The sequence below is a fragment of the Piliocolobus tephrosceles genome, unplaced genomic scaffold (genome assembly GCF_002776525.5).
Source record: "Piliocolobus tephrosceles isolate RC106 unplaced genomic scaffold, ASM277652v3 unscaffolded_20, whole genome shotgun sequence".
NCBI classification, from domain to species: Eukaryota; Metazoa; Chordata; class Mammalia; order Primates; family Cercopithecidae; genus Piliocolobus; species Piliocolobus tephrosceles.
The window spans coordinates 3,109,132-3,136,527 of NW_022302087.1; the positions used below are offsets into that span (position 1 = coordinate 3,109,132).

General features: G+C 36.8%; 1 protein-coding gene across 6 annotated transcripts in view; it reads left to right on the plus strand.

Annotated features, from left to right (window-relative positions):
* The window catches only part of LOC113225262 (leukocyte surface antigen CD47), a 43,902-nt gene extending 16,957 nt beyond the window's left edge, over positions 1–26,945 (plus strand). For 3 of the 6 annotated variants that reach the window (XM_026456835.2, XM_026456840.2, XM_026456841.2), the window contains 9 exons: positions 1,145–1,234; positions 11,359–11,466; positions 12,654–12,746; positions 13,785–13,877; positions 14,650–14,742; positions 20,525–20,556; positions 21,884–21,908; positions 22,832–22,864; positions 24,847–26,945. In XM_026456835.2, coding sequence (XP_026312620.1) covers positions 1,145–1,234; positions 11,359–11,466; positions 12,654–12,746; positions 13,785–13,877; positions 14,650–14,742; positions 20,525–20,556; positions 21,884–21,908; positions 22,832–22,864; positions 24,847–24,851 — 572 coding nt within the window. In that variant the 3' untranslated portion in view covers positions 24,852–26,945. The remainder of the gene's footprint in view (positions 1–1,144; positions 1,235–11,358; positions 11,467–12,653; positions 12,747–13,784; positions 13,878–14,649; positions 14,743–20,524; positions 20,557–21,883; positions 21,909–22,831; positions 22,865–24,846) is intronic. The other 3 variants (XM_026456836.2, XM_026456837.2, XM_026456839.2) reach the window with 3 other exon arrangements.
* The last annotated feature ends 451 nt before the right edge of the window (positions 26,946–27,396 follow it).

The following is a 27,396-nucleotide window of genomic DNA, read 5'->3' on the forward strand; positions in this document are numbered from 1 at the left end:
CCTGTTGACCTGAGGGGTAGTGCATGGTAGAATTCGAAAGAAGTGTTGATTTCAGAGGAATGCCAGTGCTTGCTTAAGGCAGTATCAGAAGTACTCTTCCAACTGCACGGCCCCTTGTACAGGCAAACTCCGGACTACTTTCAGTCCATTTACTTGGCTTTATTGTTAGAGCAGAAATTTCACGGCTAAGATTATGGTCTTAGGGGTTTATAAGAGGCAATTAAATTTAATTTTTAAAAGTTCTCACAAATCTTATTTGAAGTCTTAATATCTTAATTTCCTTTATATAGGATATGTGGATATATTTTTATGATAAAAGTAGCATGTGACCCACTTAATAACAGCTTCGTTAATACCCTAAAGCTAGTCATGTTACTTTACATATAAACAGTCCTTCTGAAGCCTAATTGTGCCTGGATAATTGCAGAGTGAGTTTGAGAAAAGACCGACCGGGCACATCTCTCTCCATCTAAGCCACAGTGAGAAGAGAGTACCTAGTGGTGCATCTTCCTCGCTTAGGTTCCCTGAGTCTGTCTTTACAGGAATGCTTCATTGTTACTTGAAGGTACATTCTTGGGACTTTACATACACAGCACATGAACACCTACGAATTTTAGTTAACTGAGTAGTTGGTGAGTGCTAAGCTTTGTTTGAAGCCCTTTGCATGTACTTTATTAGTTTTGTTAGTAGTTACAACAGTCCTTCAAGATACAGGTACTGTGCTATACTGGTGTAACAGTTGAGGACACCGAAGAACAAAGAGGTGTCAAGTGGTGGTCATGGTTCCACAGAGTGTTAAGTCAGAGTTGGGTTCAAACCCTGGCAGTGTGGCCACAGAGCCTTGTTCTCAGCCACTGCACTGCACTACCTCCTTCCTTGAAACATAGGAAAAATGTGAGAAACGCTTAAGTGTAGTTTTTTTCATAAATAAAATTTACGTAAGTACGTTATATGTGTAATTTGTTTTACGTATATGTGTGTATACATAAAATATATGTGTGTATATAAATAAATATATGTAAAAATAAGGCCACAGTTTTAATTTTTTTCCATCTCCATAATAAAGCATGTATTATAGATCATTAGCAGGATTTAAAGTGTTATAGTAAATATTAATTGTGACTTTTGTTTTCTTTTTCCCCAGTTTCATGGTTTTCTCCAAATGAAAATATTCTCATTGTTATTTTCCCAATTTTTGCCATACTCCTGTTTTGGGGACAGTTTGGTATTAAAAGTAAGTATTATTTCTACTTTTCATTTATGCTTCAGTGATGATATAGTTATTTCTAGGAGACATTATCAGTGAAATATTTAAAGTTGTACTAGGAAAAGTGCTATTATGATAAATATGAGTATGTAATTTGAATACTGCTAGTCTCCTTGAAGTATATGTTGTCGCCCACGTTTTGCTGTAGTTCACTTTTAATTCCTAAGAAGGTGGTTTTCATTTGGTGTTTTTTTTTTTAATCTCTTAAGAATGGATAGTGGGAATATTAGTAACAACACCTGAAACTCATGTCACATTTTAATAGTCACAGAACATCTATACACGCACTACGTTATTTGGTAAACAGGTGGTGACAGCCTGCATTAGTTTTGAGATAGGATGTTATACTTTGGAGCATTTAGATTCCCCTCTTTTTATTTTCCCAGTTTGAATTTCTCTGTGTACATGTGTTCACCCTTGGAAAAGTCCAGTGGAACCATGTTTTGTCATCCTCTCTGTGCAGTTCTGCAGCCTCTAAAGAAGCAGCCACCAGAGAGTTATGTTCTCTGATCTTGCTTTCCCATAACAGTGACATAACCAGACTTCTGAGGGCAGATCTTGATGCTGCACTAGATTTAGCTTCAACAATGTAGAATTGTCATTACTAGGCAGGTAGGTAATATGTATTATGGTTAATGTTTAATCAACCATATTTTCATATTTTGATAAAGAAAATTTACAAAATTAATGAAGTTCTGAGGTGACGGTCTAAACTTTTAAGCTTTTTAAATACAAGATTTATTCCTTCTTTCCACGTAGCATCCTGAAGACCAGTAAACATTTATATAGGCAAGGAATAAATACCGCTTATTTAAGTTATTCTGCAACCTTTAAACATACAAAAGCTAGCAAAATATTGCAGTGGATTGCCCAGTGGTATATTTTATGAATTTTACTTTTACTCAGCAGTTTAAGCTGTGTATATCTATGGTGATGTATAAACATGGAAGGGAGATGACTGAATGATTATATGTTTTAAGCACTTTTCTCAATGTATGGCATTCTGGAAATGCTCAGTGATTTCAGAAATGTTCTCAACTTTTGTCTGAAAGGGAAAAGACATTTAATAACTTTTACTTTCAAGATAGTATCTAGACTTCTTTTTGAAATTTTCCTAGAATTTCTTAGTTTTTTATATCAAGAAAAGGACTGGTATACCATTAAGACCTATTCTGACATCAGTGATATTAGGGAAAGCTTTTAACCATATTGGCAGAGCCAGGCTTTTTAAGTGCTAAGTCATATGACGTGGGCAGGGAAACAGCCTTTTTTAAAGATCATGAAATTATTTCACATAGTGCGATTTTTTGAGTTTGGCTTGATGGATGTTTGCTGATCCAGATGTTATCACTGGTGACATTATTTTTAGTGAAATACCAGGAGTGAGTGTGTGCACTGTTGGCTGTATTTTTACAAAATGAGCTTTACAATATTTTTTCTGACTTAAAAAAAATACATATCACTTTAGAACACCTCATACAAAGTAGGAAGTTACTGAAAAAAAAAAAAAAAAAAAAAAAAAAAACTCATCTGTAGTCCCCAAACCTAGAAATAAACTATTGGTGTATTCTAGTGAATTTCCTATTTCCCTTTCTGTCTTTTTCTATTCATTTTTGTTATTTTTTTAAAAAAGGTAACCATAAATGGACTCATACAGCTTATATGCTTGTACATTCTGATTTTCCCCCGTGTCTTCAGAACTCTTGTTATAGCTGCCTGTGTTCTACTTTTGTGAATGCACTATAATTTACTTAACTCTCATCTTGATGGATTTTAAGGATGTTTCCAATTTTTTTGATACTATGAAAATAACTCTGCTAAAGATATGAAGCCTGGAAATGGCAGAGATATTTTAAGACTCTATAGATACGTACTGCCAAAATGTTTTCCAGAAACGTTTGTATCAACTACTATTGCAGATGAGAATACCTGTCTTTCACCTCAGTTATAATTCTGGTATTATAACTCTAAAATCTCTGCTAATTCGATGGGTGAAAAAGCATCTTATTTTAATTGTAATTTTTGTGTTAGTAAGGTGGAATGTTCTTTTTTTATATTTTTTATACTAGTCATATTTTAAGGAACGTGCTTATAAACCTGAAGAAATATTTTGGTGGGAATTTTTTGTTTTGGCTCATCTTGAAACAGGTAGATGTGTGTGTATGTGCATGGAAGAGGTATGTCTATACATGATTCACTCAGCCTGCGCTCACGTTTAAAGGTGTTGATGATAATAGTAGCTAGCCATTTGTGGAGCTCTTGCTCTGCATGACAGGTTCTGTGCAAAGTACTCTATATGTGAAATGACATTTATTTCTCCCAGGAAGTCTATGGGCATAGGCACTGTTGTTATTCCCATTTTGTAGATAAGAAACAGGCACAGATAGATTAGGCAATTTGCCCGCAATCACCCAGCCGTTTCCTGGTAGTACTGGGATTTGAACTAGTACTGTGTACCACTGCACTGTACTGCTGCCTTCCCGTTTTGCATTTATTTTGAGGATTTTCTTTCCATGAAGGGTGAACCTGTATCTAAGCACATAATACTGAGTAGTTAAAACTTATTAGGAGAGCAGAATGTTGACCTAATGCGTTTACTTACTCTGCAGATACCTAGTGACGGGGTGCCTGCGGATTGCTGGGCACCGAGCTAGCTACATGCCTGAAATGTGGGTGTGACGTGCATATTGCCCTGGCTTTGTAGCACCCACATTTAAGTCATTGCAGCGAGGGAGACATGTATGTATGTGCATCCTGTGCTTTGTCACATCTTTGAGATAGTCATGGATCCAAATCTAACTTTTCTGTTAGTGCCTCCTGTTGATGGCCTGAGCATTCCACCAAATAGAAACAGAAAGCATCTCTATTTTCCACCTGCTTAGATGTGTGTTTTTTAGAATCCAATATGGTAAAGCCCCTAAAGCATTCATAATAACTCAGACCCGTGACTCTTATTTTATAGATTTCTAGTTCTCTTTAGCTTTTCCTGATTACCATTTATGGTCTGTACTTGGCTACATCTGTACTCTCAGTGGTTTTTCCAGCTCTGCATGTGAGACTTTGTGGTCCAAGACAAAACCTGGACCTTTACCAGGCTAAACTTTCAGTAAAGACAGCAGGTTATGCCCTCATTTGCTCACTCTGAGGAGAAAGCATTTCTTTATACCAGAGCTGTATCTTGAATGATATCTCAGGATGCCATTGGTCCTACTGAGGAAGAAGCCCAAGAGACTCTTAAACTCCCAGAGCCCAGCCAGGACTTGGTGAGCCCTGGACCATGTTTCAAAGATAAAGGCCTCTCACAGGGAAATGTTCCTGAATACCTTCATCTTTAGCTTAGCTTTAACTTAGGAACTTTCATGCAGAATCTCTATGCTTAACAAACAACTCTGAGATTGCTAGAATCAGACACCAAGCCTTAACTGATAGTATTGCATTTAACACGCTTTGTTTGTGTTCTGAAAACTACACCAACTCAGTTTGCCACTCTACTGACAATTAAGTTCCTGGCTGATTTTCAGGATTCTTCTTTCTCACTCTTTGATATCATTTTAAGTTCTGTCCACCTACAGCTCCAGTCCTGCAGGATTAAGGTCCAACTGTATGTAAAGAACTGGCTAACATTTTGAAATTCTTTGAGATAGATCTGTCTGTTCTTTCTTTGCCGTTATAACTGTGTCTTCACACAAACAATACTTGCTTCACACAAAACTGCAAGACCATAAACATGACCATGTAAGCTGAAACTCTGCAAAACAATCTTCACGATGAATGGGAAAAACTATTATTGTATTTTTCCATGACCTTAAAATTTTTTTTGTTAAAACCTTAAAAACTCTGTTATCAATAACAATGACATTGAGAAATGAAAAATAGTAAAGCTAGTATTTAGTATGTGGTAAATTAAATCATTAGAAACATTGAGAATGAAAGTGTGATATCAAGAGTAGTTTGAACAACACTTGTGTGTTCTTCTTGTATAACTTTGGATACAGAGCAAGCATCTACTCTATGGCTTGGTGAATTGTCATACCCCTTTCTAAGTTTGGTCAGTTTCTACCGTTTTATCCTTTGCACTCTCAATGTCATGAAAGAATTCCTTTAATGTTTTTGAATGTTTAAAGTTTATTTTATTGCCAGTGACTTCCTCTGGGACATCTTTATTCTTTTTGTTACATCCTCCTCACTTTCCTCTTTTATATCAGTAAGTCCACCTTCGCTGAGTTCTTCTGGCTTCATCTCTAGAGTTTCTTGCATTGCAGTAATGTCAACATTCCCACAATCAGCTATTTCTTCTCTTATTCCGTTTATGGTCTATTCAAATTTCACTTCCAGCATTTGTCAGTTTTTATTTCTTTACTCTTTCATGGTTCCTGCCTAGTTTCCTCTTTTGATTTCTCCATTATAAAATGTCACATGGGTTTATCACTGGGAAACAAGGAGGTAACAAAACTCCATACTTTGCTGTCTGTGCATGACCTAAATATCAGATGTACAGTGACTAGTCACCAACAGTCTTCAAAAGAAGTGACATGATTGACCACTGATCATGATGGGGCATCTGCTGTTTACATAGTTATTTTTGAACTGAAGAAATAGCGGTGAAGTTGTACTTCATGCAGTTACTCAGTTAATATATTGTGGTAATTGAAATTTGCACTATTTGTGAGGAATTTATTTCATTAAACCATGGTAACTGGAATTCCTATCAGAATAGTGCAAAGTGAGGACTGCTGTAATTGATTCCAAATTTAAAATAGTGTATTCTAGGCATCTTTAATTTTTTTTCAACTTTGCCCTCCCTACTCAAAATTATTCCACAGAGATTTTGGTTGTGGCTCAGATGTCTTTGAGTAGATGTTCCTGTAGAAATCATTGTTAGAAAATTCAAGGAAAAAAGTTCTCATTATACTACCTTGAGATCCTATTAAGTCCTTGAGTTTTGACTTGAGGACAGCTTAATAATGAAAGTAATTCGTCCGTGAAAGCATATTTAAAATAAGTAATGGAACAGGAAATCTCTTCATAGATTAGAAAAATTATTCTGAAAAAGTGAAGACATATCCTAACTTGGACTAGGAAATTTCCATCCAAGAAAGTAAAATATACAATAAATATTATCACAAAGAATCATTCTGTGACCTGGTTGATGGCCCCTGATAATAAGACTTTGTTATTATGTTTACTGTGAATTCTTTTTATTTTATTTTTTTGAGATGGAGTCTCTCTCTGTCGCCCAGGCTGGAGTGCAGTGGCGTGGTCTTGGCTCACTGCAACCTCCGCCTCCCGGGTTCAAGCATTTCTTCTGTCTCAGCCTCCCGAGTAGCTACAGGCTACTGGTGTGCACCACCACACCTGGCTAATTTTTGTATTTTTAGTAGAGACTGGGTTTCACCATATTGACCAGGCTGGTCTCGAACTCCCGACCTCATGATCCGTCTGCCTTGGCCTCCCAAAGTGCTGGGATTACAGTCGTGAGCCACGTGCCTGGCCCCTTACTGTGAATTCTATTCAATAGTCTTGAACTCCCAGTGATTTCCCTTGGTCCTGTCCATATAATGAGCACGTTCTGTTATTAATGTGATTATGTGCTGATTTTATTGTAGGAGGAATTGAACAAATCTATAGCTCAGCATTTTACTCTTTTGTAGAAATCCCTTGACCTTTTCCAAATCCAGACATCACAACTTTCTCCATACACTCTAAAATTGTGAAATCCACAAGGCAGGGAAAGTTGATAATGAAAAAAAGGAAGTTTGGTCTGTTGGACATCCTCTTCTTTCATCTTTTATGTTCAAAGTACTTGATGCACAAAGCCTGGGCTCTTTTATCTCTATCCTATAGACTGATGTCTAGTCAGTATTCATTGTGACAAAATTGTTTCATCAGAGCAAGTTGGATAGTGTATGGAGTTTATTATAAAATTATTTAACTTGCCTTCTGTCAAGTAACCAGTTTATAATGGTATTAATGTTCATTTTTTTTCCAGTACCAGTTTCAGAAGCTTTCATTTGTGTGTGCTTGTGTGTGTTAAATAAGTGTATTAGATATTTGAAAAATAGCAATTTAAATTTAAATAATTTAAAAAATGAAATTGTAATTTTATGTGTAAAGGTGTCAGATGTGCTTTATTCTGCACTGAAAACAATATTCATTTACAGCTCAACAGATACAAAAAAGATTCTAAAATTACTTTCCTAGAGTTATCAGAAAACAGCACTATAATAATGAAATCAAACCCATCTTTCTTTATGATTTATTCTTAGTCTGATACACATCAGCCTGGTAAGCCTTCCTGTCTTTCTCCTTACTTACCAATCACTCCAAATGTCATGTCTTTGGGCAGGCATTAAATTCTTAGGTTTTGGGTTTTGTTGGATGGACTGCAGTCTGTGTGAGCCTATATGGGTGTGTCAAATCCAGTCTTTGGGGTGTCATGGAAACTTAACATGATAGGCTTGATTTTATCCCCAAGTTGACTTGGTAATTTTATTAGATTTCATCAGTCACAACCTGCATTTTATCTTATATGTGCTGTCTGTCGGTCACAAAATCAGAAAACCTTCTTGTCCATCCATAACATTAGCTGTTTTCTCAGGTGGCTTGAGGGACATGTCATTGCTTCATCTGCATGAATTTGAAAGATTAAATGCATAAAGGAATTTTCTTAGACTAGAGTAGGCCTTCACCATCTATTTAACTGGGAAAGAAGTTTTGGGAGTAACATACTCATCACTCACCCTCTCCTGCCCTCAAACACACACACTCACCCATTAGAATGTAAGAGTCTTGAGGCAGGCCATGTGTTTGCTTTTTATGTTCACCATCAGCATTAAGAATAGTGATTGTCATACAGATTGATAGTGCTCAATCAATTATTGTCAAATTAAGTAATCTTCTACTTGTTCCTTGATGTAAACTAGCAAAAGGGGCTGGTACATTGTAGGTACACAGTAAATATTTATAGAACAAATGAATGAACCAACCCAACAGATTTCTGAGAAGTAGCCTGCTTTTGGTTACTAATTATTTTATAGAACATAGAAAATTTTAGAATACCTAATTTGTTCACAAAAATGTTATATTGTCTCCCCTGATACTTGGTTTTCCTGTGTCAGGCTAAGCACTAAGGTTATAAATTTTTTGTTAAGCGTGTAACTACTGTTATTTCTCATGTACTTTATTTTGTGTATTGATTTCAGTAGTTGTAGCTGAGGGGAATCCTTAAGAGCACGCAGATTTTAAAAATTACATAGATTGCCTTGCCAAGCAGTCTGAAAATCATACTAGGAAATTTGATAAGAGCCTCCTGTTAAGAACACATTAAGTTATTTTTGTCTTAATACTAGGTGGAGAATTACTTGAATTTATTTTTTTGTTGCATTTAATGTTTTGATACATGCAGTAAATAAGGATAAATCCACTTATTGAAGGATAAGAAAAGATCAATAACATCCTTGAGGTTATTGGGTTCTATGGTATCTATTATATCAAATTCCTTGCCCTTTCGCTGCGCTGAGAAATTTGACGACTGGGCTAGCAACAAGATACCTACCCCACATTTGCCGTGGTACCTCCTGAAATGTGGCTATGCGAGCAAAGAAAATGAGCCAAAAGAAACTCTTTCTGAAGATTCACTGAAGAAAACCTGGAGATACTCTTTCATTGCCTGTGGTTACTTAGGTACACCCCACAGAGACTGGTGGAGTGTCCATCCTGGGTCCAGAGTGTTTTGGATTTCGGATTTTTTCACACTTGGGATCCTCAATGTGTGTATTTGTTGGAAATGGCTGCTTAATTTAAGGAAAAGGTTAAGGTGGCCTGGAAAACAAGTAGTAGTTGAACTAATCAACAGGCACCAAAGCTACTTCCAATATATAGTGTACTTATAGTCAAAGGGAGACAGACCGTTTTGTGATAGAACCCTGTCTATGGTAGTATTTTGTGGTGTTTTATTTTCGTTGCTATTGTTCGCACTGTTTTCTCCTATAACAGCTCTTCTAAGCCTAAAGAGGATAAATTTTATATGAGATTCAAACTCTTATTTTTATTAAGAAAGATGTAAGTTACTGGGAGCAGTGACTCATGCCTGTAATCCCAGCACTTCGGGAGGCCGAGGCGGGCAGATCATGAGGTCAGGAGCTGGAGATCAGCTTGGCCAACATGGTGAAACCCCGTCTGTACTAAAAAAGAAAATTCAAAAATTAGCAGGGCGTGGTGGCATGTGCCTGTAGTCCTAGCTACTCAGGAGGCTGAGGCAGGAGAGTCACTTGAACCTGGGAGGCAGAGGTTTCAGTGAGCCGAGATTGTGCCACTGCATTCCAGCCTGGGTAACGGAGCAAGAGACTCTATCTCAAAAAAAAAAAAAAAAAAGAAAATAGAAGAAGAACGTAAGTCAACCTTTTTCTGTGAAAATATACTGTACTCTAAGGCAAATTCTTGTTGCTTGATCTTAGTAGCTCTTTTATGCATTGACTTAAACCTGGAAGAGTTTCTTATGAATGTTTGATTGATTGTGAGGTGCGTTTGAAACAGCTTCTATTTTATAACCCTTTGCAGAACCTTCAAGCTCTATTTAGATCACAATATATATGGGGTTAAAATGGAAAATGTGACATATGTCTAGAGAAGGTTCCTTTCTCTGTGTGTGCGCCTTTTGTGACTTACACACTCAGTTTCATTCTAGCCAGCATTTTAGCCTAGAAAATAGGGAAGCTGTAAGAACTCTGTGCCTTATAAGAAGGCAAGGCTATGACTGTTAGGCACATAAATCCCAGGGCTGGGCGGAAGTAACAAATCAAATAAAAACTTAGGGAACTTGCTATAGGATGTTTTCTGATTAATATGGGTTCTCTATTGGCTATTTATTGCTTAGGACTTATCTCCCCATAAAGAGACTAAAATTGAGGTTATAAAGTATGGGTAGATAGAAATTCCAAAAATATTTAGGTACCTGTCATATACCTTAAACATAGATTTTTATCATGATCATTTAGGGGCTTATTTATTGCTTTTACTTTATTTAATGTTTGTCACTGCAGAAGAAAAAAAACCTAAATGCTAAATATAAGATTTAAAATATTTTTCCCTTCATGACAGTCACCCATTGATTACTGGCATGGAGAATATCTCTATGTGAATAACACACAGGAGCGTTTCAGTCACACACTGTTTCTTTCTGCTACTCAGTTTGCTTTTAGGTTACCATTAAACAACTTCCTTAGTGAAAAAATCAACTTCAATGTTAACCAAAATTTAAAAGATTCATATATAGTACAAGAACTAATATTTGCAGATTGATCTATTCCATTCGTCTTTCAGAGGAGGTCTGAGATACATGACAGTAGAGCTAGCAGCAGAAACAATAACATGTATGATGAATCCTATGAGTCTTTGCAGTTTGTTTCTATTAAAATATTTTAGTTGAACAATTTAAGCTTTTTTTCTTCATCAGGATTTCACAAGGGTGTAATTTGCCCAGTTTTATTCTGTCATTTTTTTCAAAACAAAATAACTAGATTTCCAGATGGTTTGCTAATTTTATATAAGGTAGAACGAGATTCTCTTTTTCTCAATATTGTTAATTAACCTGTTATTTCCCGTTAGTGTTATGTACCTCAGTGCTGTGTTTTCAGTCTGGAGTGGTTTTGCTCGTCAGGGGACATTGACAATGTCTGAAAACAGTTTGATTGACATAACTGGCATCTAGTTACTAGCATCTAGTATGTACAGGCCAAGGATGCTCGTAAACATTCTGTATTATGCAGAGCAGTGTCCCCCCTCCCCCAGAAAACTTATCTAGCTCAAGATATTAGTAATACATCAACCGAGAAAGACTGATGTATAGAACTTCATTTGTTAGTGTAGGAAAATAAAGTGTCACCTATAAATTCACCATCCATATTTATACTGCCATGACAGTATCCATTTGCTTGTGAAAGAGATGTGAGGTGACTTGATGATATGAAGGAGTTGTTCCTCAGAAGTTATTACGTTATAGTACTTTTGTCACGTTGTCTCTGTATAAGTTATTAAAATGGCTTCACTTGTGATTGAGTTCATGTAATTCTTTTTTTTTTTTCTTTTTTAAGCACTTAAATATAGATCCGGTGGTATGGATGAGAAAACGATTGCTTTACTTGTTGCTGGACTAATGATCACTGTCATTGTCATTGTTGGAGCCATTCTTTTCGTCCCAGGTAAGATGTGCAGTTCCTAGGCAGGAACACAGGCGGTAGATGAATGCATTCCAAGGTGAGGAGGGCTGCATTAGTTTCCTAGGGCTGTTGGAACAGGTGACTGCAAACTGGGTGACTTAAACAATAGCAATTCCCTCTCCACGCTGGAGGCCATAAGTCTGAAATCAGGATGTCATCAGGGCGATACTCCCTCTCAAGGCTCTAGGGAAGAATCCATTTCTTGCCTCTGCTAGCTTCTGGAATTTGCTAAAGAATGAGAGTGTTTATCATTCCTTAGTTGCGACAGCATAACTCCACCCTCTGCCTCTCTGGTCACATTGCCTTCTCCTTCCTCTATGTCTTTGCCTCTGTGTTTTTGTTAAATCTCCCTCAGCCTCTCTCTTACGAGCACAATTGTCACTGGAATTAGAGCCCACTCATATAATCCAGGGTAAGCTCCTCCTTTCAGACCCTTAACTTCATCATATCTTTTGCCATATAATGCAGTATTCACTCTTTTGCTTTATTAGGTAATATTCACAGGTTTTGGGGATTAGGAGGTAGCAATAACTTTAGGGCCATCATTCAACTCACTACAGAGGCAAACTCCATTGGCCACGACATGGAAGTGGAATGAAGGTGGAAATTGGCAGTTGGATTTGGAGGATGGGAATGTGAGTGGGAAATGAGGATATGTAGCACATATAAAGAAAAGCAAAGGAAGGCTGGGACCCAACCTGATAACTATAGCACACCATCGTTTCTGGAGAAGAATGCAGTACAGATGTAATGCTTAGGAACCTGGGCTTGGCAGCTCTGTTGGTATCTGAAGTTAGTGAAGACAACGGGAGGAAGGAGGTGGATTCAGAACACAACTTGAAAGAACAGTTGAGTTGACTTTGGGACATACTGAACACAGCACATGAAGGGAACGGTGAATGATGAATACACAGTTTCTCATCTGGAATTCTGTAAGCTAGTTAAGAAGGAGGCAGAGCCAATTCAAGGTTTCAGCATGTTGAAACTTCAATGTTGAGATTTAGATGTCTTAAGTTTGGTCTTAATGAAGAAACAGTCACTAATTTTGTGTGAGGTTTTCAGGGAAACATATATTTTTTAAATTTTCACAGTTGTTAAACATAGAATTTAGATTAGTACATTTAAAAAGCATGCAGGAAAATATTTTAAATGTTTTTATTTATTGACAGGTGAATATTCATTAAAGAATGCTACTGGCCTTGGTTTAATTGTGACTTCTACAGGGATATTAATATTACTTCACTACTATGTGTTTAGTACAGGTGAGTATTTGTTGTTATAGTATGACTTTGCCTACCTTTTTCATTTACAAAACAGTAGTTTTGGTGAAAATACTCATAGTTTTTTTACAACTTAATAAGAGTTGGTTTATTAAAAGATTTTTCATGCTATTCTTAGTGACGTTTTCCCATTCATATTAACTTTAAGTTTATTCTAGGTTAGCTATTTTGTAAAAGTGATTTTCGTGTGTATTTGATGCCAATCAGCATAATTTTAAATTATGCCATATCATTTCTTAATGACTATTTTCATATTCTAATTTCAGTTTTTTGAAGTTATAAGTGGATGCTAAACAGTCTTTCTCTTCTTTTGCTAAGCTTCTGCTTCTGTATTAAGAAGACTGGTTCTATAAAATGGAATTATGAATCTCAAATAGTAGAAACTTGTTTTAATTATTAGCAAACTTTAATACTGTAGTTTTAAAAGATGGTATGGATATCCAAACTATAATCAGTATCATTTATACTGCATTTTGAAAGTATAAAAAAAAGAAAAAAGAAAGTAGATCATTACCATATTTAGTTATTACGATTAAAGAGTCACATTTAACACTTGGTCTTAGAGCCTATCTCTGGCTTGTTGTACATTGGAAAGGTATTAGTTTGTTATAAAATGACAGATCTAGAGATAGAGAGCATGATGTTTACAGTCATGTATTTGCATAATGGTTCTCTCAGCAAGAGCAATTCTGTGTGCATGTGGAGAAGCCATTCATAATAGCCATTCATATTGTAAAATGCACGAGTGTGGTAAAAGCAGCATTGTTCTAAGATTCAGGGTAAAAACTTCCAGTCCAGCTTAGCTGACTGTGAAAATTAAAGGCTGCTGAATGTGTGAATTTGGAGCTGACTACTTGTGTGGAATGGTTAGATCACTGAGCTAACATCTACCATCAGACAATGAACTCCAGAGTCAGTCTTTGGTCTTAGGAGATCCCTGATTATACCAAATGCAAGTGGAGGTGATTGCTTTTTAAATACTCTTGACACGCTTCTGTTACATCCTTTTGCTTCCTCCAGCGATTGGATTAACCTCCTTCGTCATTGCCATATTGGTTATTCAGGTGATAGCCTACATCCTCGCTGTGGTTGGACTGAGTCTCTGTATTGCGGGTAAGAGTCATCTTTCTGCAGACCTAATTTGGGTTACTCTTGGACAGAGCTCTTCTTCCTTTTTCTTCTTTTTCTTTCTCTCGTTTTAAAAATATATAGACTTGATTTTTTTTTTTTTATTGCAGTTTTTGGTTCATGGCAAAATTGAGTGGAAAGTACATTCAAATACATATTTTTGTGTGGACATAAGTTTTCAATTCAATTTGAGCAAATACCAAGGAGTGCAATTACTGGACTGTATGTTAAGAGTATGTTGTAATAAAGTGCCAAACTCTCTATATCAAAATGGCTGTACCATTTTGTATTATCACCACCAATAAATAAGAGTTTTTGTTTATTCATATACTTGACAGCATTTAGCATTCTGAGCTTTTCTTTTTAAACTTCCAATTTACCCCAGTGGTAATAGTGCTTTCCTCCTTGCTACAAAGATATTAGCTGTATCTATGACTTGGTGGCTGATTGTTCTAGCATGCAAACTGATATGCCTGTATTTGTGGAAGAACTTTTAAAATAACGGGGCTCAAACTGGTCGGAGCCCTAGACTTGAAACACTAGTTCCCATTTCTTGATATGATAAGGTATGTGTTATGCAAAGGCGGGCTTTGTTCTTATAATAATTTTGAGTCATTTTACTGGTTAAGTTAATAAACATATGGATACTTTTTGTTTTTTGATCATTAGAATAACTCTTAAAACTTGGGATTATTACTGTTTTTTAATAAGTTGTTTCATCTGCTTTTCTAATACAGAATTTTATTTGTTTTTACAGCGTGTATACCAATGCATGGCCCTCTTCTGATTTCAGGTTTGAGTATCTTAGCTCTAGCACAATTACTTGGACTAGTTTATATGAAATTTGTGGGTAAGTCAATCTTATTTTCATTAACCTATGCCAGTAATTTCAGATATATCACTTAGAAAATGCTTTTTAGTTTGTTCTTCCAGCGTAGGACCAAAAATGAGAAAATACAATTGGAGTGATTTGAGGTTAATTAAAGAGGGTAGAAGACATATAAGAGTTTTAGTTAGTTCTTCCAGTTTAGGACCAAAAATCAGAAAATACAATTGGAATGATTTGAGGGTAATTAAAGAAGGTGGAAGACATATAGGATTAATGAAAAGTTTGGTTTTCAAACTAGTTTAAAGAAAATGGCTTTATCTATTAGAATGTGTATCTTTTTATACTACGTAAAAGGGGAGCGATCTTTGAGGATCCATGTTAAGTAATAGAATAGGAGTTTTAATTGTTGCAGTGTTTCTGTGATAGAGCTCTCCTGCAGAGACTTGTTTGTTTATCACTTGCTCTTTTTCTTGCAGACATAGACACCCCTAGACAGGAATTAAGATTCACAATCTATCAATTTTGTTCATTTAAAGGACAGTGATCTCTAATGCATGACTTTAAAACAGTTCTAGTCAAAACCAAATTATGAAAACATTGAGTTTCAAAATTTAGACTTACTCCTTTTAAAATCAATTATTAATAAGTATGGAATTTACTTCATTGTTTCTTTTATATTTAATCTGCCAATTTTCAAGTAATGTTTCTGCATAAATTCTTATTTTTATTGAGATATATGCACACAGAGAGATATTTTTAATTGTGCCTGAAACTAATGTTATCTTACCTAAGCTCAAGATGTTCCCAATAATGTAATTTATATTAGTTTCCCTTTTTAAAAAAATTATATTTTTTATGAAATAAAACATACTCTTAGCCACCTATCAAAATAATCCAAAGTTATAAATTAATGGAGTAAAAAAAGTGTTTCTGCTTTGCTGTAGGTAAACTTTGCTGTATGTGTTTCTAAAAACTAATACAAAACTTGAATTGTTACAGTCAAATAATTTCCCATATGACTCACATAATAGTTTCGAAAAAATTTTACCTTTATTTCTGAACTTTTGGTTCTTGGTAATTGGTAATTGAATTCAATTCTGTCATATATTCTGTCTTTCTTTAATTAATGCTTATTAGATAATTAAAATACTTAACCAAAATCTACCTATCTTTAGCATATGAGTTCATAAGTCTTAGTTGTTGCTCAATGAAATTTTCTAATTTTATACCCCATAATGCCATAAAATACAATGGAGACATCTAAAGCAGAATGGAATCCATGTGGTAGCTACAGTGAACATCTTGAATGTTGGTGCATGTTCTATTTTTGCTACATCTTCCAATCACCATGTGTCTGGTTCTGGAAGATGACACTCCTGGTTTTGTTGCTCCCCACAAATGCCTGAGAATAGTGTGTGATTTGCAGTATCCATACAACTCTGGTGAATTAGTATTAGATACCTTTGGCTGATGGGCAGCACGCTCTTACTTTTTCCTCACTATCTGGGTTGTCCTCCCTTTTACTCCCATGCCACCCCACGCCTTCCGTATCTAGCATAGAATGATCTTCAGTACAGTTGCTAGCAGGTCTGGTGACAATGCCTCAAGTGGAACTAAGCATTGTCTATCTGCCACCTCCTTAACCTCACTCTCCTGCCTTCTCCATCACTTACATTCCTCCAAGCCTGTGAAACCACTCTGCTGTACCTGTCACTGTTCTGACATTAAAATTAAAATGACTGGAATCCTGACAAGTACCCCAAATTATTTTTTCTTTGTCATAGGTTAGCATATAAGTATACTATATGCTAAAATTTATGCTATATGTTTAAAATTTAGTGCAATTTTATTGATAGTATCCTAATTTTATTGATAATATCCTAAGTTAACTTTTTAAATCAACTTGTCTGATGCCAGAGTTCAGAGGGACACCTACGGTCAGTTGAAAGGCAAGAAGAGACAAGGTACAGGAAAGTTGCTCTTTAGATCATGTGGTAGACTAGGAGGAACATTAATATGGTTTGCTTATATAATCTGACTGTGTAAATCTGAATCTATGTTACATTAAGGTTGCAAATTTGAGCGTATTAGGAAGTGAAAATTTTAAGTGTCTCCAAAACAATTTTTACTCATTGCACGTGTTCTGTTTTAGAAAATGCTAATGATTGTGTTTTGATTTAAATGCAATAAAATCCTCAGATAGTTAAAAATCCAAGCTTTCTCTTCAAGAAGTTAATGTCACTATGAGATTATTAACTTTTATAATTTTTATTATTTCCAACTTTAAATTTGTAGCCTTAATTGTTATTTTAAAGAGTAGGCCTTTCACTTTCTACAACTTTCTGTGAAAGTGACTTTCACTTTCTATTTTTTAACTTTTTTAACTGTTGGGTTTTTTTTTTCTTTTATTGGAAGCATTTTAATTTTATAAGATGAGACAAAGGACTGGGCACAATAACTTAATGTGAAAGCATAGAAAAGATTACAAGCGGCCGGGCGCGGTGGCTCAAGCCTGTAATCCCAGCACTTTGGGAGGCGGAGACGGGCGGATCACGAGGTCAGGAGATCGAGACCATCCTGGCTAACACGGTGAAACCCCGTCTCTACTAAAAAATACAAAAACTAGCCGGGCGAGGTGGCGGGCGCCTGTAGTCCCAGCTACTCGGGGAGGCTGAGGCAGGAGAATGGCGTAAACCCGGGAGGCGGAGCTTGCAGTGAGCTGAGATCCGGCCACAGTACTCCATCCCGGTCGACAGACTGAGACTCTGCCTCAAAAAAAAAAAAAAAAAAAGAAAAGATTACAAGCAACTAACCAAACTCACTAAAGTTGCGCTTGCTGTTTGTAGAGAACGTTTATATAATTATAAGGGTCAATACTTTCTCATTTTTAAAGCTATTACCAGTTAGTTCAATATAAGGGCATATAGTGTTTTGATACAGATCAATCTAGTAGCAGTAAGAACCATATTTACCACAACATCCCAGACATTTTAGAATGATGCAGATGCAGAATGTATATGTAGAATTTATATCTATGTGTAGGTATAAATTCAGATATTTTCTTGTTCAATTTGAGAGGTAAATTTGGTATCAATAGAAAAAATGTGTTTGAAAAATTTAAACCCTGGAAATATATTTATGGCATGGAGTCAGATGTTTCAGGGAGAGAAGAACAAATCAAGAAGCACTGCAAGTAAGCTCGTATGGAATGCTTAAGGCTTGTGGTTAAAAAAATATATGTATATGGCTGTCAATGTCTTAGGCTCATGGTAGCAGCAGCTTAATCATAATAATTCTTTTGTCACAGGGTTATATCCATATTGGAGAGAATTAACTCAGGTGAAATTAACTTCTACACTATTTGGTTTTATAATATTTAGAGGGATCACAACTGACTGATGTCCCTTTGAAGTACCTTTCTTCATAAATCTCTTTTTTCAGAATGGGCCAGCCAAATGTGACATCCCTTGGATGTGAGACTTAGAACTAGAAACTATTCTTTACACATTATTAGGGAAGAAAAGGAGTTACTTGGCAGTTAGCAATATTCTATTTTGTTTTGTTGTGTTTTTAGAGACAGGGTCTCATTATGTTGACCAGGCTGGCCTTAAGCTCCTGGGCTCAATCTATGCTCCCACCTCAGCCTCCCAAGTAGCTGGGACTACAGGCATGTGCCACCACACCTGGCAATGTTTATTCTGATAAGTAAATTTATGAACTCAAAAATGTAACTCTAAAACCGTATCTCTGACCTTTCATATTATCATCAGAAATTTAGGTAGCTGTTTAGTTCTCTTTTTCTTTGTAGAACATAGATATAAGTCATGGTTTCATTGAAGTTCAGTTGTATATACATGTAACTATCTTGATGTTCCCAAATAAAGCTCTGTATTTCTGCTTGGTTTATTGGGGAAGCTGCTAAATGTAGTGCATCCCAACCCATTTTACCCCGTTCTACTTTAAAAAGAGGTTGGCTTCTTGTTTGGATGCAAGGACCAGATCACTCCCCCAGGTTCCTCCACAGTAAGGGAGGTCTATTTAAAGCCACCCATGGCACTAACGGAGACTGAACTCCTATGAGCTCAGATACATAACTGGGCCTCACAGGGGTGGGACAGCATGTAGTCTAGGAATTGGAAAGATCCACTCCATCTCAAGAACTGAAGCATCGTGTTGCCCTCTCAGCTGCGAGAGTAAGATGATGCTCCTGTCAGTTATAGTTCCTGAGTTCCTCTGTCTTTGATTCTTTGCCTATTAGCCAGCTAGCTCACCCTCTCCTTTATGCCCCCGTTTTTCATCCTATTCATGCCTTCTCACAGACAGCTTTTCTTACCTACAGCTTTGAGCTCGTCCTTGCCTCCTTTCTGTTTCTTTTTCACTTTCCCTTCCCATCACCAACTTTCTGGTCTTTTTTCTGTTTCTCCTTAGAGTCCAGTGGTGGGGAGAAACTTGTCAGTCCAGTCCTTTGCCATTTTTCCTGTTGGAGAAAGACTCACCAGCTTTTGGCTGGCTTACAGATTGGCTTTCCTTGGGTCAGGACCTGCCCTTTTCTCTGCCAGCTTCAGAAGCTTAACAGAGTGCAAGTGTGCAGTGGTGGTAAATAAATAGTAAGGAACACAGAGCAGTCCTGGAGGTGTGCCTCGATCTGCTGATGAGAAAATCCAATGCTGTCATCCAGCCCAGGTCTCAGTGGAATGGACCTCTCTGTTCAGTAGGATCCCCCTCCTGCTGAGTGGTTCATGGCATGTTTCTGTTCGACGCTTTTCCATCTGTAGGATTCTAATTCTGTATTTATTTGGTTTTTTGGGGTTCTTTTATTTTTTGAGACAGAGTCTCGCTCTGTCACCCAGGCTGGAGTGCAGTGGCGCGACCCCAGCTCACTGCAGCCTCTGCCTACCAGGCCGAGGGAGATCCTCCCACCTCAGCCTCCCACGCAGCTGGGGCTATAGGCATGCACCACCACGCCAGCTAATTTTTGTATTTTTGGTAGAGACGGGGTTTCATCATGTTGCCCAGGCTGGTCTTGAACGCTTGAGCTCAAGCAATCTATTTGCCTTGGCCTCCCAAAGTGCTGGGATTACAGGTGTGAGCCACCACGGCCGGCCTTCTCATTTGTTTTTTTTTAATAAGAAAGCTATCTCTTCTTCCCTACCCAACTAGGGTATTCTTTTCCCTTTCGTCACTTTGCTCATGTCCTATATTCCTTCAGCTTCATTAATGAATCCATTTAGAAGCAGTGAAAAAGGCGAGTCAGAAAGCTAAGAAGAAATACATACAGGAATACTCAGAGCGATCTGAGTATTTTCTTTAGTTTGTTAGCTCTTTGGAGCTTTGAAACTGGAAAGACCCAGGGACTGGTGTGAAGAAAGAGACTGAGCAGTAAGCAACAGGAGCAGTGAGCTAAGGGAGATGGAGTAGTGGGGACAAATTCTGGCACATTCTGTCCACACTCTGGGTAGACAGAGGAGGGAGGATGGAGCACCCACAGTGGGGGAATGTTGGTGACAGCATTTTCCCACCAACCAGTGTAACAAGTGGCTGATTTGGGGGAAAGATGGTTTTAACAAATGAGAGAATGTGTTTATTATTTGATGTAGGTGGGTTATTTGCTTCATTTTTCAAAACAGTATATATAATCAAGAATATTCAGCATGTTTGAATAGACAGAGCTGGAACTCTTTCATTAACATCTCTGGCACCTTTAGTTTTAGCCCTGAGCATTTTATCTTAAAATTAAACATTACCAAATGCCTTAGTTTATTTCATTTATTAAATTTATATTCTTATTTGTTATTTATATCAGCTTCCAATCAGAAGACTATACAACCTCCTAGGGTAAGTTAATGTTTATTAAATGAATTGTGAATGATCATTTGAGGGATTAGACTGAGGAAATTGGTAATTGAGATATTTTGCTCTCTGTTTAGTGTCACATCAAATTAAGAGAAGTTTGAAGTCATTGCATGACCTCTGCATGAATGGGCCCAGTTCTATTTTAAAACCTGTGTTTGGTCATTTTAGTATCAATGGGATGGAATACATGATTTCTTAAGATTGTACTGACTTCTCACACCCAGAACTGCAAAGTAGGAATAATGGCTATATTATCTCTGCAATCAGAAGGAAGCTGATTCCAATATATCACCTCACCTGTTGGATTCATTGGATGTACATACACAGAATGACAATTTCAGGCTTAAAAAGGAGGAGAAATTCATACTAAATTGACATCATTAAAAATGATAATTATAAAAGTAAATGTCAATATTGCTGAAAACATCTATTTGGAGTTATGATTCGATCCCCTCCCATACAAATGTTTTACACATTTTTTCCCTTAAAACTGTGCTTAAGGTTTCATTGTACCTTAGATACGTTATTAAGCCATCTGAGAAAATTCCAAGAAAGGAGTAATTTTAGGAGGGCATAAATGAAGAGAAAAGCATGTTTATAAACATAGACTTACCACGGTGACAGGCCCAACGGCTATTTTGTGGAGATAAGCTCTGGAAAGGATTATATTGTACTTAGCTTCCTTTTACGGAGTGATGATAGATTTGTCTGGAATGCCAAAGAGAGTCTTCTGTCTGTGGCCAGAGGTAGAGGTCACATATGCTTCTAAGTCTGACAAGCCTCAGTGTGCCTAAAGGGCAGGCGGGGCGGCTATGTGTGTCTACCACAGGCGTATATTCTAGAAGAATTAGTGCCATAGCTACGTTGGTCACAAGAGGCCAGCAACTTAACCGGACCTGTAAATCCTAACACGTTTTCTTTCCTGGTTACTGAGTGCAATTTGCAATACTTAAAGATGATTCTGTTTTGCTTCCACCTTTTCACTGTATTATTTATTCTGTTGTTGCTATTTATGCTTGCACTTTAATATTTTTAGAAGTTAGAATTTCTTGAGCTGAGAGTGGTGAAGTGGGAAATTCTGTTGAGAAAAATAAAATTAAGAGAATAATACAATTAATATTAAACTATTAACCAGACTTGGCAAGCTTTGCTTTAACATTTATAGCCTTATTTCATGTTTGTTTTTTTTTTTTTGACTATAGGATTTACTGCTTACTACATAGTTTAAATACTAGCATATATAAGTTTTACTATAAAGGACATGACATAAATTATATTTTTATGTAAATATATTTTAAATATTTTTCAGAAAGCTGTAGAGGAACCCCTTAATGGTATGTGGTTATTTCACTCTTAATCCCTTACCAGATCATAATTTGAACTGGCCCACAAAACAGTAGAATGCCCCGTCTATGCCTTAGGAAGAATATGGGGTTTTTTCCCTCTTTTCCTCTTGCCTTGGCATCTCTACTCTTGATTATTCATCAAGAATTATTGGCTGGGCACAGTGGCTCACACCTGTAATCCCAGCACCTTGGGAGGCTGAGGCGGACAGATCACAAGGTCAAGAGATTGAGACCATCCTGGCCAACATGTTGAAACCCTGTCTCTACTGAAAATACAAAAATTAGCTGGGCATGGTGGTGCACGCCTGTAGTCCCAGCTACTCAGGAGGCTGAGGCAGGAGAATTGCTTGAACACAGAATGTGGAGGTTGCAGTGAGTCGAGATCGTGCCACTGCACTCCAGCCTGGCGACAGAGCAAGACTCCGTCTCAAAAAAAAAAAAAAAGAATTATGAATATTTTATAATATTCTCACCTCTGGGAAAAATGCACTATTCTGTGTCTAAGTAGTTGCTTACCTTAGCCAAGTGCTATATGGGCGAGGAGATCGTTGCCTTTTGGTACTGGCTGAGATGAAGCATGACATCCCCTAGTAGAGAAGGATCCCGATTACTTCCAATTTCTGATTTACACGTTTTAGAAAGATACACGCTGTTGCCACAGAGTGAGACCAAAACATCTCATTTCCTTTCTTTGTAAACCTAGATCTGATTTCCCTGCTAAGTCGGTTTCCTTTGTGAATGCTGTGGGTATGATCCACAAAAAGGCAACATAATAAAATGATAGCTTTACAATTAATTTGGCTGTAGAGTTGTAGACTAGTTAGCATATCATGGCAGATTTGTTGATTTAGAAATGATTTCCAATTGTGGAACCTTGCTAACTGCCTGCTTGGCTTGTTACTAATCCCTAGCATTCAAAGAATCAAAAGGAATGATGAATGATGGTAAGTATAAACTGCACTTAATAATTATAGATCAGTTAAAACACGGACATTGAAAAACAAAAAAGCTTCTTGAAAATGTGGCTCTTTTTTAGTAAAAGGGACACTGTCAGATAATAAAGGTTCACATTTCTTGATGTATACAACTTAAAACTACTTCGCTAAAAATTGCAAAACTACTACTATAAAAGCTGTAGGGTGTCACGAATCAGACTCCAGTCATATGGCTCTCAGCAAACAGAAATTACCACTTTTTGTAAAACGTTTTTCAGATTCAGTGTCTGGTGACTGTAAAATGCCTTTTATAAGGCACATAAATAATCTGGCACAGATCTTTATCATTTTGACAAAGTTTATTTTTTGCTTGTGTTGGTGATTTTGTTGCATTTAACCCATGAGGACTTAACATCTCTGCTTTTCCAATCAGGAGCTTGGTTCTAACCTTTTGGGAGATGATTAAAGAGCGAGAGAGAGAGAAAGAGAGATGTTTTGTCCTCAGTTTTTGCTGCTGCTGCTGCTGCTTTTTTTTTTTTTTTAAGGACTCTGGGCTAATAACTTCTAATCTCTACAGAATATTTCAAAGACATATATTTGTTCTTAAAGATTAATATGTTTGAGATATTGAGTGCTACAAGCATTCATTTTGGTTTTACCTTAACATATTATGATTCCTCAGTTTTGTTGGCATTTAGTAACTATGTTTACGTTTTTATCTTATCAAAAACATCTTCTTACCTTTGATATTTATAATCACTCCTCGGTCATGTAAATAGTTTGCTTTATATTTTACTGTTTTAAAGTCTGTGACCTTACCTGCCCACTTCTGTAGCAAAGTGCAGCATTTAACTCAGGAAGCTATATTCCCCCAAGTACCGTTAATATTCGCATAAGATTAAAAACACTTCATGCATTGGTGAACAAAGTTTAAAACCATGTATATTCAAAATGGAGTCACAGAATGATCCTACTTTTGTATGTTTGTGTCACAGCCTTTAAAAGCATGTTTTGTTATGTAAGCCATTACCCTCCTAAAAAAGACTTCAAGGAATAAATTCACAGGAATAAACTAAAAGACATTAAGAAAACAAAAAACAACTGGTACCAGGAATTGTGGCATGGTTTGTTCCAGTAACTGTGGCATGGCATGGTTTGTTCCAGGAATTGTGGCATGGTTTGTCCATGTTTACATTCTGATGTCCTTTTTTTTTTTTTTTTTTATTTCTATGTCCTTTCCTTTTCCTTGGTAGTGTCATTGTTCTGTAGTCGTATGAAGAAACTAAACTTTTCTCCATTTTCAGGAAAGCAATCTAAGAATCTTGAGCGCCTCTTCTTTTGTTAATTTCTCTTAAGATGTGACTTTTTTAAACTATTGCATCAGGAAATATTGTAAATCAGTTTTGCCTTGAATATTTGTGATGAAATCTACGATGGTCTTCAAGATTCCCTTAATTTTGCTAATATTCACCTGATCAACATTTGTTTTTAAAATGTCTGTCTGGTGGGTCCTTCCCACTGACAGCTGCTCATTGCTCACAGCGTGTCTGCCTTGTCAATGAATGAGGTTCAAGGTGCTTCCTAGGGATCAGAGTCAGGACCGTTCTTCTCTTTCATCTACAGCTGATCAGATGTTTATTTTACTTACATTAAATGAATGGTGGAGATTCAAAGTGAATATTATAGAATATTATTCTAGGATCAATGTCTTTTGCTTTGAAAAATCAACATCTCTTGGCTTTTCCTCAGCCAACCGAGCAAACAGAGATAATCAGACTGTGTTGACTTTTTACTTTGATTTGGCATTGGCCTTTTTCTTACTGAAATTAAAAAGGCTATGATTCGCCTGGTTTCTGTCTCTGACCTTTGCAGATGTATTTTCTTAATTTTTAGATACTATATGTCTAAAACTATTTTTTAATGCATCAACTTTTTAATGGATAGAAAATAGACACGAATAGTGATTATATGTTCATTTTTCAATTTTCCAGAATAACTGAAGTGAAGTGATGGACTCCGATTTGGAGAGTAGTAAGACGTGAAAGGAATACACTTGTGTTTAAGCACCATGGCCTTGATGATTCACTGTTGGGGAGAAGAAACAAGAAAAGTAACTGGTTGTCACCTATGAGACCCTTATGTGATTGTTAGTTAAGTTTTTATTCAAAGCAGCTGTAATTTAGTTAATAAAATAATTATGATATTTGTTGTTTGCCCAATTGAGATCCAGTTTTTTGTTGTTATTTTTCATCAATTAGGGGCAAAAGTAAAATGGACAATTTCCAAGAATGATGCCTTTCAGATCCTAGGGCCTCTGGTCTCTAGGTAACCAGTTTAAATTGGTTCAGGGTGATAACTACTTAGCACTGCCCTGGTGATTACCCAGAGATAGCTATGAAAACCAGTGGCTTCCATCAAACCTTTGCCAACTCAGGTTCACAGCAGCTTTGGGCAGTTATGGCAGTATGGCATTAGCTGAGATGTGTCCGCCACTTCTGGGTCAAGGGAATAATAAATTAAGTACAGGCAGGAATTTGGTTGGGAGCATCTTGTATGCCATCTCTGTATGACGCGATATTGATGGAGACAGTGGTCCTCATTCTTGGGGGTTGCCATTCCCACATTTCCCCTTCAACAAACAGTGTAACAGGTCCTTCCCAGATTTAGGGTACTTTTATTGATGGATATGTTTTCCTTTTATTCACATAACCCCTTGAAACTCTGTCTTGTCCTCCTGTTACTTGCTTCTGCTGTACAAGATGTAGCACCTTTTCTCCTCTTTGAACATGGTCTAGTGACACGGTAGCACCAGTTGCAGGAAGGAGCCAGACGTGTTCTCAGAGCACTTTGTTCACACTTTTCAGCAAAAATAGCTATGGTTGTAACATATGTATTCCCTTCCTCTGATTTGAAGGCAAAAATCTACAGTGTTTCTTCACTTCTTTTCTGATCTGGGGCATGAAAAAGCAAGATTGAAATTTGAACTATGAGTCTCCTGCATGGCAACAAAATGTGTGTCACCATCAGGCCAATGGGCCAGCCCTTGAATGGGGGTTTATTACTGTTGTATCTATGTTGCATGATAAACATTCATCACCTTCCTCCTGTAGTCCTGCCTCGTACTCCCCTTCCCCTATGATTGAAAAGTAAACAGAACCCACATTTCCTATCCTGGTTAGAAGAAAATTAACGTTCTGACAGTTGTGATCGCCTGGAGTACTTTTAGACTTTTAGCACTCGTTTTTTTACCTGTTTGTGGGTGTGTGTTTGTATGTGCATATGTACGAGAAAGGCACATGCATCTTCTGTATGGACAAAGGTGGGGTACCTACAGGAGAGCAAAGGTTAATTTTGTGCTTTTAGTAAAAACATTTAAATACAAAGTTCTTTATTGGGTGGAATTATATTTGATGCAAATATTTGATCACTTAAAACTTTTAAAACTTCTAGGTAATTCGCCACGCTTTTTGACTGCTTACCAATACCCTGTAAAAATACGTAATTCTTCCTGTTTGTGTAATGAGATATTCATATTTGTAGTTGCATTAATAATAGTTATTTCTTAGTCCATCAGATGTTCCCGTGTGCCTCTTTTATGCCAAATTAATTGTCATATTTCATGTTGGGACCAAGTAGTTTGCCAATGGCAAACCTAAATTTATGACCTGCTGAAGCCTCTCAGAAAACTGAACATACTAGCAAGACAGCTCTTCTTGAAAAAAAAATATGTATACGCAAATATATACGTATATCTATATATACGTATGTCTATACACACATGTATATTATTCCCTGATTGTGTAGCTGTCCAAAATAATAACATATATAGAGGGAGCTGTATTTCTTTATACAAATCCGATGGCTCCTGCAGCACTTTTTCCTTCTGAAAATATTTACACTTTGCTAACATAGTTTGTTACTTTAAAAATCAGTTTTAATGAAACGAGGGAAAAGCAGATGGACTTGAAAAACATCCAAACTCCTGTTAGGAAAGGTATGAAAATCTTTATAGTAAAATTTTTTATAAACTAAAGTTGTACCTTTTAATATGTGGTAAACTCTCATTTATTTGGGGTTCACTCTTGGATCTCATCCATCCATTGTGTTCTCTTTAATGCTGCCTGCCTTTTGAGGCATTCACTGCCCTAGACAATGCCACCAGAGGTAGTAGGGGAAATGCCAGATGAAACCAACTCTTGCTCTAACTAGTTGTCAGCTTCTCTGGATAAGGGACCACAGCAGCAGGAGTCCTCCTGCTTGGGCATCATTGGGCCAGTTCCTTCTCTTTAAATCAGATTTGTAATGGCTCCCAAATTCCATCGCATCACATTTAAATTGCAGACAATGTTTTGCACATTATGTATCTGTTTTGTCCCATAATATGCTTTTTACTCCCTGATCCCAGTTTCTGCTGTCGACTCTTCCATTCAGTTTTATTTATTGTCTGTTCTCACAGTGACACCATTTGTCCTTTTCTGCAACAACCTTTCCAGCTGCTTTTGCCAAATTCTATTTGTCTTCTTCAAAACATTCTCCTCCAG